Raw genomic sequence first — 13217 nt, forward strand, 5'->3', positions numbered from 1 at the left:
AGATAAAGGCCCGAGTTTTCCCATAAGCATTTTAGAAAGAAAAAATTGTCATCAACTGACCTTTACCTAAACCCCTGCCCTAAACAGTGATTATCCAGCCATAACAAAGTCAGACAGGCCTGTCAAAGCTTTGGATTTATTTTATTGTATTAAGAGGCAAACTATGTATAAAAAGTTTGAAGGGTCATGTCTGTTTGATCAGCTGTTTACAGCTTTTCAAAGCCAAAACCAAATGGGTGTACACAAGAACAGTGCTTGTTTATTCTAACCCCATCTGCTCATACGAGCATTTACGGCAAACTAGCTGATATTATATCAACATGTCAAAATAGCAATGGCTAACTGCATTATTTTATGGAGTTACAGGGTATATTAAAAAAAGCAACATTTAGGACTGACATCAGTCCTGGATAATATTTCATCAGCTGTGTCCTACTGAACAGTAAATTTGACTTTACAAATATACTCAAGTTTGCCAGACTACTCTGTAATAAAAACATACTTACTTGTAACATAGTAAGAAACGTAAAAATAACTCATGTATTTCTGTCATGGATATCTAGTGTTGTGTTAAAAATAAATGTCTGTAAATTATTTTTTTTCTTTGTCAATATTGTATCAATGGGGCAAATCGAGTCTGTCTTCATGCATCATCAATTGGTGAAGATGTTGACCTTTTTAATGAGTAGGATTAGACTTTTTTCCATTGTAACATGACCCTTTGTTATCTTGTCTGTAACCGACAATATTTAAGATCCTTTTGTAGGCTTGAGTTTTTAACCAGCTCATAGAGTTTATTCCTATTGTCCAATTAGCTAAAATGCTGTGCACAGCGCTCAAAGGTTCATACGAGGTTGCTGAAATACTTGATTTGCACCTGCATTCATGTGTGCATAATTACTGTCTTGCGTATCCTGTCTCAGTTTGGAGCTTTGGCAATTAAAAGTTAACATGATGCATCAACGAAATGTAATATGCACATAAACAGTAGGGGCAGTGTAGAAAATGAAAGGGTCAAGAGTCAACAGGCAAGAAAGCTGCTACAACAGTGGTAGAAAGTTTTAAAGACACGTTTATAGACCAAGTCTGTTATTACCCATGTCTGTAAGATGTGTCAAATATGCTTGTCAGAACAACTGGTGTTGCTATTGTCACAACGTGACTGATTCTGGGGCCTCATATTGTCTATGATGGTGGTGCTTTCGCCTTTTCTGTCATGATCACTGAGTTAACAAAGTACTTGACGTCCTCCAGTGTCATCATGTTTAGCATCTACATGGAAATCTGGAAGTTCTATTTATGTCCTTTGAACTCTTGTGTGCCCTCTACTGGCATCCTCCAGTAACATGCAAAGTACATGGGTGACTTACATGGGTGAACAATTACATTCACAATGATGCCAGTTTCTGGCAATGCGTGGTTGAAAAGGCAAACACATCTCCAATCATAGATGGAGCAAAAATGATAAAAGCATAAGATCACCACAACATCAGAGCCTCTAAAGTCAAAGGGACATGCTGTGTCAAGGTTTGACTTAGTGATGCAGACCACCCAATATGTGAGACCAACCTGCTCTGAAAATATATATATATATATATATATGTATATATATATATACATCAAAACAGAGACACAAGAGCAAAAAATAAACATTTCTTATGCCACAGCAGCAAATTTCCTTCTTCTGGGCCAGGTGCACTTTGTCTGCGCCAAGGTCGACTTCATAATATCATATCACAAGATCAAAACTGTGACTTGTTTATTGGAAAATCTGCCCATCTGGCTAAGTATCACGGCTGGCAGCGAGATAAAAAGATGACTCACAGAAATAATTTTGGGGAATGAGGGGAAAGCAAACGATGTGAATCATGAGTAAGGCCTGGCATGCCCGGATTGGCTCTATAATGGAAACCAGACTACACCGAGCCAGACTAGGCTGGGTGCCCAACGCTGCCACCTAGGGCAGTGGACCAACAGAGAGGCGCTAGCTGAATGAGTGTGCCTATTCATTTGGCCAACTGTGCAGCCAGCTAGGCAGAGCATGGAAGCAGAAACAGAGAGACAGAGAAAGATGAGAGTTTGAGGAAGACATCATGGTCATAGCTGGAAGGGTTTGGAAGAGCAAAGACTTTGAAAAAAAATAAAAAAGGAGGGGTGGAAAGGAAGACAGGCAGTAAGTTTTCAGAAGAGATAATGATGTATCTGCTTTGAACAATGTGGACGGCGGGACAGCGGCAGTGTATGACCTTTGAATCAAGGAGCATTTGCGGTGCTGGCTCCAGCCTCTCAGTTAGAAAAACTTTAGACAACTTTAAGTACTATAAATAGTCAGCTGTGCACACTTTAGCTATATATTCTTCTTCCTCCGCTTGACATTACTAATGTCCACCTCCAAAAACATGCCATACTTTTAATACGAGCAATTGCTGTCAGTTTGTATCAGGAAAGCGTGGAAATAAACCTGTTATATTTTTCTGGCCTCTGTATGCGAGGCTTTTATGTTTTTTTTACTTGAAGCAATGTGAAACTGTGAAAGCTTTATTGAACAACAAATTCAAATCAATCAAGTAAAACAAAATCAATCAAATGAGATATCATAAACAATGATGACACCAAAGTATTCGAACAAAAATAAATTATTAAAGTAGTTATGAAGTTTAGTACATTGTTTCTCCATGTCAGGAAGAAACATACAAACATATACATATTAAGTTCAGTATGGCAATTTAATCTTGTGAATTAACTCCACAAGAGTAAAAGTAAAAAGAGTCAATTATGTACTGATAATATTGTCTTTGTAACACTTTAGCCAGACAGCTAATCTAAGGGCTAACTTGGCTGGTACAAAAAACAAAATAAAGAGATAACAAATGAACAATTACTAAACAGCTATTATAAAGATAAGTACCTACATATAATGGTCCAACAGTAGAAGATGCTTGTTAACATTTCCTTACTCTTGCATAGCCAGATCGACCTCCACCATGCTCTGCCAGCGTTTGAGAGTAGTCTGGTTGTATATATCATTCTAATATAGGGGAAAATCTGTGCTCTGGTTTGTTTTGTATTTTTTTTAGACTCATTACACTCGTCTTGGGCGGCTCTAAGTCCAGCATGCAGCGACAGCTTTGCAAAATAGTGTTGGGGGGAACTTGTTTTATTTGGTGCACGTGGGGAGGCAAACCACTAAAATGTCTAAATCCTGAAAATAATCACTTGGATAACCAAGCAGACCTGCTGAAATGTGTGAACACATTTTTTTTTGTCAAAACCTGCTATTTTCAGGGTGTAGGTTGCTGTTTGGAGGTTGTTGTAATTGTTTCAGGTTGTGAAGAGAATTTTGAAAATGATAACTCACAGATAGTGAAAGACGAGGAGTGTCACTTGACCTGTTGGCCCGTCGGAATAATATTAGCTTAATCACGTTTGACCAAAAGATGGTTATAAAAATACAAGTTGTTTTAAAATTTGTGCAAAGTCTAACCTGCTGGTGGTATAAAATTTATGTTGATTTATCGGAGTTTTACCATTATCTGTCATCTGTTTCTGTTGTATGTAGGGCATTTTTGAGGGTGTTTATTTTCAAGAGCCTTCCAGAGCCCGTTCTTTATTAATGATGTCCATCGTTGCTCATTTTGGTCTCCTGAGTGTGATTTCTTGAAATGTTTCCTAATTAGTGCAGCACTTATTGATTGCTGTCTCTCAAACCCTGATCTTTGCAGGAAACAGCATCAACATCGAGGAGTTTAAAGAGCAAGGCCTGCTCATTTTCGCATTATCAGGAGACTTTAATATATCTTTGGCAAGAAAATAAAGGTGACTCATTGCCAACTGTGATAGATCTCGTGCCAGTTTCCAGCCTCCGTAAGATAATTTCTATATTTTACTATTATGAATGAAGTAAACAGCTCCCTGCAAGGTAGAAAACAAGTCAGTGTGTTGTGGAAGACAGTTGGCAGCAGCATAAAGTACACAAGATTTGTAGTTAATGGGGTAAAAGAGTCCTTTCATGCATTCCACTAGAGAAAAACAACCCATTTAGCACAATAAACTCCTGCAACATTATTAGCTATAGTTGTATTCACAATGAATCATCACGCTTTGGCTTATGTTTGAACTCATAAAGCATTACTGCTGCTGATCTGTAGACGGCCATGCTGCTCCTCGGGCAGGGAAAACAAAAAGACGTGGGCTAATTTTAGACATGCTTTAGCACACAGCGAAACGCCACAGGAAATTTGAGTTACGGTGACATGTTTTGTACTTCATATAAATGCATTTGTGATACTGGCAGATGTGTCATGCAGTCCCGTCTCAGGTGGATAAGGCTAAGCAACTAAAAACACAAAACAACATTTTATATGACAGAGCAGTTAGTGTCCAATGATTCATAAACATGACAGCATAGAAAGTTGAGAGTCAGTCTAAAGGTGGGTGGAGGGGGAGCAGAGGCAGAAAAAGTTATAATAACCCCTGTGCTGAGGAACACTTTGGTTCTAAAGATACAGAGGAGAAAAGAAGCTTTAAGGGGGGCTGGGGTAAAGTGTCTTTATCTGTACAGGAAGCGGAGACTGCTGGGTGAAGTCAGGCTCGTGGCTGGGTGGAGTAGATAGTGAGGCTGGAAAGTTGTGGGAGAGTGTTGGCAGGATCATAACGCTGTGATAAGAGAAGACAGAATTCAGGGGGAAGCTAGGTGTCCCAGTTCACTTGAAGAAAACGAGATGAAATTCCATTCAAGTCAGCATCCTTCATAAAAACATGGAGGGAAGACACAGAGGTTACGACTGTTTCTGTCTGCCCTGCGGCAAGACAAAGCAGCAAACTCTACACGGATAATAACAGCGAGAAAAAACAAAAAAACACCAGAAAACATAATTGAAACGAATTTGGTTTTAGAATAGAAGGGAAACCTGATCATTTGGAAAACATGTGTTTGTGTGGGGACTGACCCAAGGTGGGTTGTTGGGGCTCAAAGCAGAATGGTAATTTTGGAAGGAAAACAAATAGAGAGCAGCACTGAATATTTCTGCTGGTTATAAACGCTGGTGCTGAAGAAAAAAAAGAAGCCAAAGATGTGACGTGACCATTTTAGCACCACTGGGCTTATCACAACAACAAAAAATTCAGTCAGTAGCGGCTCCACAAGTATGAGTCCACAATGAACAACAGATACTGGTGAGAATATTAAAATACAATAAGTCTGCTTATTAGGCTGGAGTGACATTTGAAAAACTGCAACAAAAATCAACATATCATACTTCTGCCTGATAAAAAAAATTTAAATTAAGAGAGTAAATATCAGCCGCTGACTTATTGAACCTGCTCTAAAAAGTCTCAGCCAAAAGTCTACCAAATCTGATGCAACAGAAATGAAGCACAACAAAATGCTGCATCTATTTTAATCATCGCTGTAGGCCCACTCTTCAGTGAACGTGGTATGCTCTGCTACCTTCTCTAAGTGGTGGTGGGTTGTGTTTTACAGGGACTTCCAGGGCAGATAAAGGGTTAAAACACAAAACTGTGAACACAACTTTGCATGCAGAGGCAATTTTATAGGTGTAGCTGTAGAGAAAATGTGTATGATGAGAAGTGTGTACGACAGGGAGTTAAAGGGAGCTGAAGTGTCACAGCAAAGCCTGAGTAAACAACTGCAGAGTTAACAAAGCAACAAAAGGGACTGAAGTGCAAAGTTCAAAGGAAACAGATTTCACAAAAAAATATCAACCTGCACTTTAAAAAAAAAAAAGATTCCAGAGTGTGAATATCTTTTAAGTCAAGTCTGTACAAAGCTCTGTGACAGTGCCATAATGACATGACTACCATACAAAACGGAGTGGAAGTACGTATGTATCTTCAGTTCAGATATTTTTCTTAATAGCTAATCTTAAGGGAGTTGGTTTCACGTTTGTCTCAAAGTCTTATGTTAATCTTCTGGTGCCAGTTGGGCTGCGATCACGACACATCTTTTCTGATGGCAGGAGTTGACAACAGGCTCTTAAATGACATCACCCAAAATGCCTCAAATATGTCACAGATAGGCCACAGGGGCAGGATGACATGGCTCAAGGTTGTGGATTACATTAAAAGAGCACCCTATATCTGCATTATCACTAATTTAATTCAAGGTTGGTATCCCAGTTTCTAACTCCAGTAATCGCCTTGCCAAAGTATTCCAACACCTCCTTGGGACCGAGCTGATAGGGAGCCAAAAGAAGTCGAACTGTGAATCCAAAGCAGCTCAGTGTTTTAATAATTCAGTCATCCAATTTAAAAAGTATTGCACAAAAAGTGGATTTTTATAAAAGGATGAAAGTCTTCACTCTCGCGTTCATCATTTTCTCTTAAAGATGGAAAAATGGTGTCAAAATAAATGTGCCCTATTAAAAGCTCTGACAGAGCACTGATGCTGGTTAATGGTTGTTCTGACGTGAGATGCTGCTCCTTTTCAGTTCAATAATTGCTGGAGAATTAAAAAAAAAAGTGCTTCTCATCAAATCCGGGAAGCTCTTAATTTTTGTTAGTAGACACGATTTTCTACTTAAGAGTTTTGTCACATCCAGACAAAGAGATGGGCAATGTGAAATAGTTTGTTCCAAAGATTGGAAAAATAAGTGATTAGAAAGCACTTACGAATCACAAGGTGCATCAGGAAAAAAATGCTGTTACATGTCATTCACAAGTAAATGTGCTGATCTTCAGTAAAGCAGCATACAGTGCCTGAAAAGGCTTCCAATGTATTATGGCCTCAGGGAGAGATTATATTATAGCTGTCAGCCTCTGAAATTGTTTCCTATTTTGCTGCATCATGCCTTAGCACGCCCCAAGAAACACACATCAATTAAGAAACTTTCTCAAATGTTTTTATGTCTCAGCTCCAACACAACCACTTCCCTACTCACTGAGTCTAATTGACAAAATCAACAAAGACATCGAGTGTTTGATAATTAATCTTCGACCTGAACGGCAAAACCCTTACGTCCTGCTCAAGCAGTGGAGCGAGCGGCAGATCTGACTGAGAACCCTATTCCCACCCTCTAATACTGGAAACCTGACTGCACACCTGACATGTCAATCAAACCAGGCATGCCCCTAAACATACCTCTCTTTGAGTCCTAATATCAAATTAATGATGGAATCATTTTCAGAGGAAGAACCAGAACATGGATCAGATGGAGGGAATTTAGCTAATGACACAATATTGAACTGTGGAAAGAATTATTGACTTTTTATTTCATTTAAGAAGTTGACACTTTTTGAATGGAAGTCTATTGGAGCCAGAGGTTCTTTTGGAGCCAGCCCCTAGTGGCCCTCAGTGGTGTTGCACTTTAAGGCACTTTAGCATTGGCTTATTTTGAAGACAACATCCATTTTTATATCCAATCTATGCCTGAAACACAAAGAGTAGGACTTGGACTACAAAAAGGACTTATTGATCTTGATTTAAACATAATTTCAGACCTAACCTGTGTTGCACTAATTCAGGACTGAGCCAACACTTGAGTCTTAATTGTGACTGACAGATCAATGCCTTTTTTCTACCATAGGTTACCAACTCTATTTTGATCAGGAATATAACCTGATTAACAGGCTTAAATTACAGTAGCATGCATAGAGTACACTTTAGTCATACATTGTCAATATTTTCAGTGGTTTCCTGTAGGCTGCCATACATTCTCCTGAAAATTAAATCAACTGTCAAACAATCATATTACATTACATTACATTTCATTTAGCTGACGCTTTTATCCAAAGCGACTTACAATTAGTGCATTTCAACCATGAGGGTACAAACCCAGAACAACAAGAAACAAGAAAATACAATTTCTTCAAGATAGCCAAACTTAAAGTGCTATCAGTAAGTGCCATTTTAAGCGCTACTAAAGTTCTACTGTTCAAGGTCAAGTCAGAAGAGGTGTGTTTTTAGTTTGCGGCGGAAGATGTACAGAGTTTCCGCTGTCCTGATGTCATTGGGGAGCTCATTCCACCATTTAGGAGCCAGGACAGCAAACAGTCGTGATTTTGTAGAGTGTTTAGCTCGCAGCGAGGGAGCAACAAGCCGATTGGTAGAAGCAGAGCGGAGGGAGCGGGCTGGGGTGTAAGGTTGGACCATGTCCTGGATGGACACTGGACCCGATCTGTTCAGAGCACAGTACGCAAGTACCAATGTTTTGAAATGGATGCGGGCGGCTACTGGTAACCAGTGAAGGGAGCGGAGGAGCGGAGTAGTGTGAGTAAATTTCGGGAGGTTAAAGACCAGTCGAGCTGCGGCATTCTGGATGAGCTGCAGAGGTCAGATGGCACTAACGGGTAGACCTGCCAGGAGGGAGTTGCAGTAGTCTAGACGTGAGATGACCAGAACCTGGACCAGAACCTGCGCCGCCTTCTGAGTTAGAAGGGGACGTATTCTCCTGATGTTGTGCAGGTACCTGGGAATACAGAGGAAATTGGGTTCCCTGTTGCCTGTGAACCATGAAAATGCTTTAAATTATGATCCCAGTCTGGTTATTCATGGTGAAATGTGCATTAAAACTGACTTGATGGAGAAAGACGTGAAAATCTCGGAAGTACTGCGGTGGTTGGTAAAAAAAAAAATTCAGTTAGTATCCTATTATAGCACCACTTCCTTCTGAAGAAAACAGTATTACATATTTTAATGACAAGGTAAACATAAGAGACAATGACATGCAAAACAGATTGTTCTCGACACAACACAGATTTATTGTGACAACCTCTCTGATATTGTTAATTTTTCATTAGCTGCTCAAAGGTTGCTTGTCCATTGTAAGGGTTGTTCCTCGTGAAAACAGACTGGTGCTATCTGTGCACCTCAATGCAGTTGTTGCGACTCTCAGCTGTTGTTCATCTTATGTTCAGTAGTTGTTGTCAAGCATAGCCGACAGTAGACACATGAACTTACTGTATATACAGACATACACTAAAATGTACAGTAGTTCTTTGTCTATGGTCACACACACTTAATCCACACTCACAAAGTTCTGACAATCAGTCACGAATGTGCTCGTAGATGCACACTTTAATGTTGTCTCACTGTTCGCACTGAAACACCAAAACAGTAACATCTAATCTGTAATTTCTAAATTTTTAGCACTATTACTTAAAGCCATGATAAAAAGCACATTTCCTCCCTGTTAAAGGTCTGTTAAAGGATTCTGAAAGCCACAGAAACAATGATAATCTCACAGCGAAGACGCAGAGCTACAAACTTCATGTGCAGCTTTAAATGTGAAAGCTCAGACCAGAAACAGCCAGAATATACTAGTTATTATATAATACCAGTGACGTGCCTTTGAGGGGTGATGTGTTCACTAACTGAAGTGATGAAACTGCAGTTTAGGAGAAAAAAATAAATGAATTCAGTGAATATGAATCTTAGCAAAGTGATTTTTCATTTTCACCTCTACTAACACTTCTTTTCCTCTTTGGTTTTTAAACAAAGAGGTGAATTTCCATCATGAATCTGGTAAGAGGGGCAGCTGGTTGGAAAGAAACACCATTTTAACAAACCAGACGCTACGGCACTCGGCCTTAGCTTTCATTCGCTCCTGCTTTAAATCAATTTTCTTCAATGGAATTGCCTCAATCTGTGCGTTTGCAAGTGGAACTCCAGTAAATTTGTGTGCCGCCTTCATGCAGAGCTCAGGCAAATTTTCACATGTGAATTTGGGCTGGTGACCACTTACCATGAGTCGGAACAGTGACTCTCCCACTGAGCAAACTGCAGAGTCTGAAATGGAGAAAGCATCCAATTTAATACAACCCTGTTCTACTGAATAATGGCACACCCTGCACAACCCGTGAGTCTCTATGTCACCGAGGCTGGAATGAATTTCACTAGGACATTTTCTGGTATGACCAAGCACTTAACAGGGTAATGCCACTGAAGGCTCTGTGGCCTCACATTTTACACTGTTTCCTCAGTTTGGGTTTCTGCCTGGCTTAACAACAGCTATAATAGGTTATACTTTTACTTTTGAAAAGCTTTCCTATCAACAGTACATGAGCCTGAAATTGATTTAATGTTGTGATGTTATGAATGGGGCAAAAGATGAGAGGGTAAAGAGAGTTTTGTGTATCCTAGAAGCAAGCTGTCATCTGTAGCCCAGCTCTATCAGTCCAACAAGACCATAACCACATACTGAGGTAAGTCCAGCAGAGACTCACAGCTCGAAAAATGCATCACCCCGACTAGCTGCTCCAAAACAGTGTGTCTGTTTGTGTGGTGTCCGGCCGAACTCAGTTTCCCTCACAACGCACACCAGAGAATGTAAATAGCTTTGACAAGTACATGCACAGACACAACTAACCCGACATAAATACACACACCACAGACCCACACACACTCCTCCTATCGCTCTCATTGGGACTCGGTGTGCTGTGTTCTGCCGGATCTCAGTGTGAGTCTCAGTGTGTGAGTCTCTTTTTTTCTCGTCTTTTTCTCCAGGCTGCCATCTCTGCTCGGCCTTGCCATCTGTTCTCCATGCTGTGGAACACGGCGCTCCCTCTGGCTGCAGGCGTTTTTGCATGGTGGCAAAAATTGTCAATTGGAGTGAAATAAAAAAAAAAAAAACATTAAAAAAAAACACTGAACACAGAAATGGTTCAGGACGAGCCCTACAACACGAAAGTTAAGGGACCTAATAAGTAAATAATTGTACAGATTTAGTGCGTGCATGATTTCTTTGTGTTTTATATCTATAGATTTACTCTGACAGTGATTTTGTCGCTGGAAAAGAGATGTGTCTTTTCTAGGTGTTACATAACTTTTAAAGTTGCTCTGCTGGCATTGATCAAACCTCGAAAAACTCATCTTGCTCATCAAAATGACATATTTAGGAGGTTTTTTTTACAAGAAAGAAAATCCCTGTTCACATTTAGCATTATGATCAAATCACAAAGGGTCAGCGCGAAGTACGCGTATGAAAACACACAGCACATTGAGGATCCATTGCGATACAATCTGTTTTGACCCCATTGGGAGTTGGTCTGGAATAATTAAATAATCTGAGCCTGAACAGATCAGGTCCTGACGGTTCACGTGGTCAATTACAAACTGTTCAAACATTTTCATACGTCATCAATTTCTAACAGTAGGCAAAATAAAAGGAGGCTGCAGAGAACAAAGATGATTTATTGTGTTAACTGCCTGTTGCTCCAACTCCTCTCATCCGTATCCCTAATTATTAGAGCTGTCCACTTGTGATCGTTTCATCCAGGACATTTAATGGCAGGTGTGAACAACCTCAAAGTGGCTTAGATATAACTCGACATGTACCCACTGTATGTTTTTATGTCCTCTCTAGATGCTAATTATCCTATTAACACAACATGTCACCTGCTAAGGTTGGACACAAAAAGCTTTTTGATATAAGAATGTAGTTTGTGAACAATTTTCAACGTTCCCAAAGCAAAAAGAAACACGAGAAAGCAGTCCTTCAATCACACAAGAGACTAAATCTTTGTGATCTCATATTTACTTTGATCACTTATTCACCACTTATCTGGCAGTCGATTTAAAAAAAAAAAAAAAAAAAAAAAAAAGTAGCTTAAATGTATTTCTCCCAGGACTCCGGCTCCTTCTAGGGAATCCCAAGGTGCAAGCACACCAGGTGGGATATATTACCTATAGTGTATTCTCCGCATGCATCCCAGCAGGACGTGTCAAGAATACCTCCACAATAAAGTGTCCAACAGGGATCCTGATCAGAACTTCAAACCACATTAACTGGCTCGATCCAAATGTTTGAGCTCCTCATCCTCAGCTGAAAAATTAGTCCATGGTGAGATTGTTTGAATTACTAATCATGTGCACAAGACTGGTTGGGAACATACATCTCGTGACAGGTACAATCCTCTTCCTCAAAAAGACATGACAAATAGGAGACATGTAGGCCAGTGTGAAAGTATACAAGTATACACAGGTAGCAACTAGTAATCGTTTGTTGATTGACCCTTGTGTTACATTTTACAAATCTGAATTCTCCAATTTGATAAAAAGCCCATCATTACACATCTAATCTGTGGAGATAGAAGAACAGAGTTATTGGTAGATCTGATAGGATTGGCTTTACTAAATCTCCATGGAAAAACAACACCCATGAGGGAACTTCTCAAGCTTGGATTCAAAGTGGGGAAGGGAGGAATTTATCCACACACACACACACACACACACGAACACGAACACACAAACACGATCACACACATATGTAAGGGCAGACCCATGAACAAGGACATATTCGTGCACCCATCTATGCACAGACACATGCATATGTGCGTGCACACACACACACACGCTGGCGGTCCGCTGCGCCTCCCAGAACTCCCATCTGTTGAACCAGCAGTCCAGGTTGGTCTTAATGAGAAATAATGAGCCTTCACTAAATAACAACAGCTTGGATGGATCTCACCTCCACTTCAGATTTTATTCGAGTGGCATGGACCGGAGTTCATTTACCAAGTTACAAAATCCGTTTGTTTCAACTCAAATGGCATTTTGATAATATTTTGAATCAATTACCTTTTTTCTTCTCAGGGTACAAATGACATTTGAAGATAGTTGACTATTGGCACATTTTCAATATCTTCTCATCTACAGTTCATTATAAGTAACATATATGGCAATAAAGTATTAAGTTACCAGACTTGCCAAAATGTCAATAAGAAACTTGTTTAAGAACAACTTATTTTGACAAAGAGAGTTAATTTCCCATCATGAAAATCCAAGCACAATCAGATTTATCACACTGAACTCTCAGTAATGAGCACAATCCTGGAATAAAAGGAGCTCAAAGGGAAAATAAACTTCTTCAATCAAATGTGACATTTTTCTCTGATGAATCAGAGCTAGAATGGAATGGTGAGGCCTCAAACAGCTGGCACAGCTGGCAGCAAAAAGGCTAACAACATAGTGTGTGCGTGTGTGTGTGTGTGTGTGTGTGTGTGTGTGTGTGTGTGTGTGTGTGTGTGTGTGTGTGTGTGTGTGTGTGTGTATGTTCTTGTACAAAGAGCACCAGGCATCAAGTTAGGGAATCCAACTGTCCTTGCACGATTTCAAGCTGAAAGAAAGAGGAGAACATCTTGAGTGTTTGGAAAAACAAATTACACAAAGAAGCACACACACAAAGAGAGAGAGAAAGTCAGAAAGACAGAGAAGCAACAAAATGTATCAAAGTCTGAAGATGACAGTTAGATAGATGGAT

At 39.8% G+C, this 13217-nt stretch overlaps 1 protein-coding gene across 1 annotated transcript in view; it reads right to left on the minus strand.

Annotated features, from left to right (window-relative positions):
- Positions 1 to 12404: 12404 nt before the first annotated feature.
- commd10 (COMM domain containing 10) overlaps positions 12405 to 13217 on the minus strand; it is a 62361-nt gene continuing 61548 nt past the window's right edge. Inside the window, exon 7 of the mRNA XM_069707742.1 lies at positions 12405 to 13073. Coding sequence (XP_069563843.1) covers positions 13035 to 13073 — 39 coding nt within the window. The 3' untranslated portion in view covers positions 12405 to 13034. The remainder of the gene's footprint in view (positions 13074 to 13217) is intronic.

The sequence above is a fragment of the Brachyistius frenatus genome, unplaced genomic scaffold (genome assembly GCF_029030835.1).
Source record: "Brachyistius frenatus isolate BFR_SWC_R1_liver_20210118 unplaced genomic scaffold, ASM2903083v1 Contig_72, whole genome shotgun sequence".
NCBI classification, from domain to species: Eukaryota; Metazoa; Chordata; class Actinopteri; family Embiotocidae; genus Brachyistius; species Brachyistius frenatus.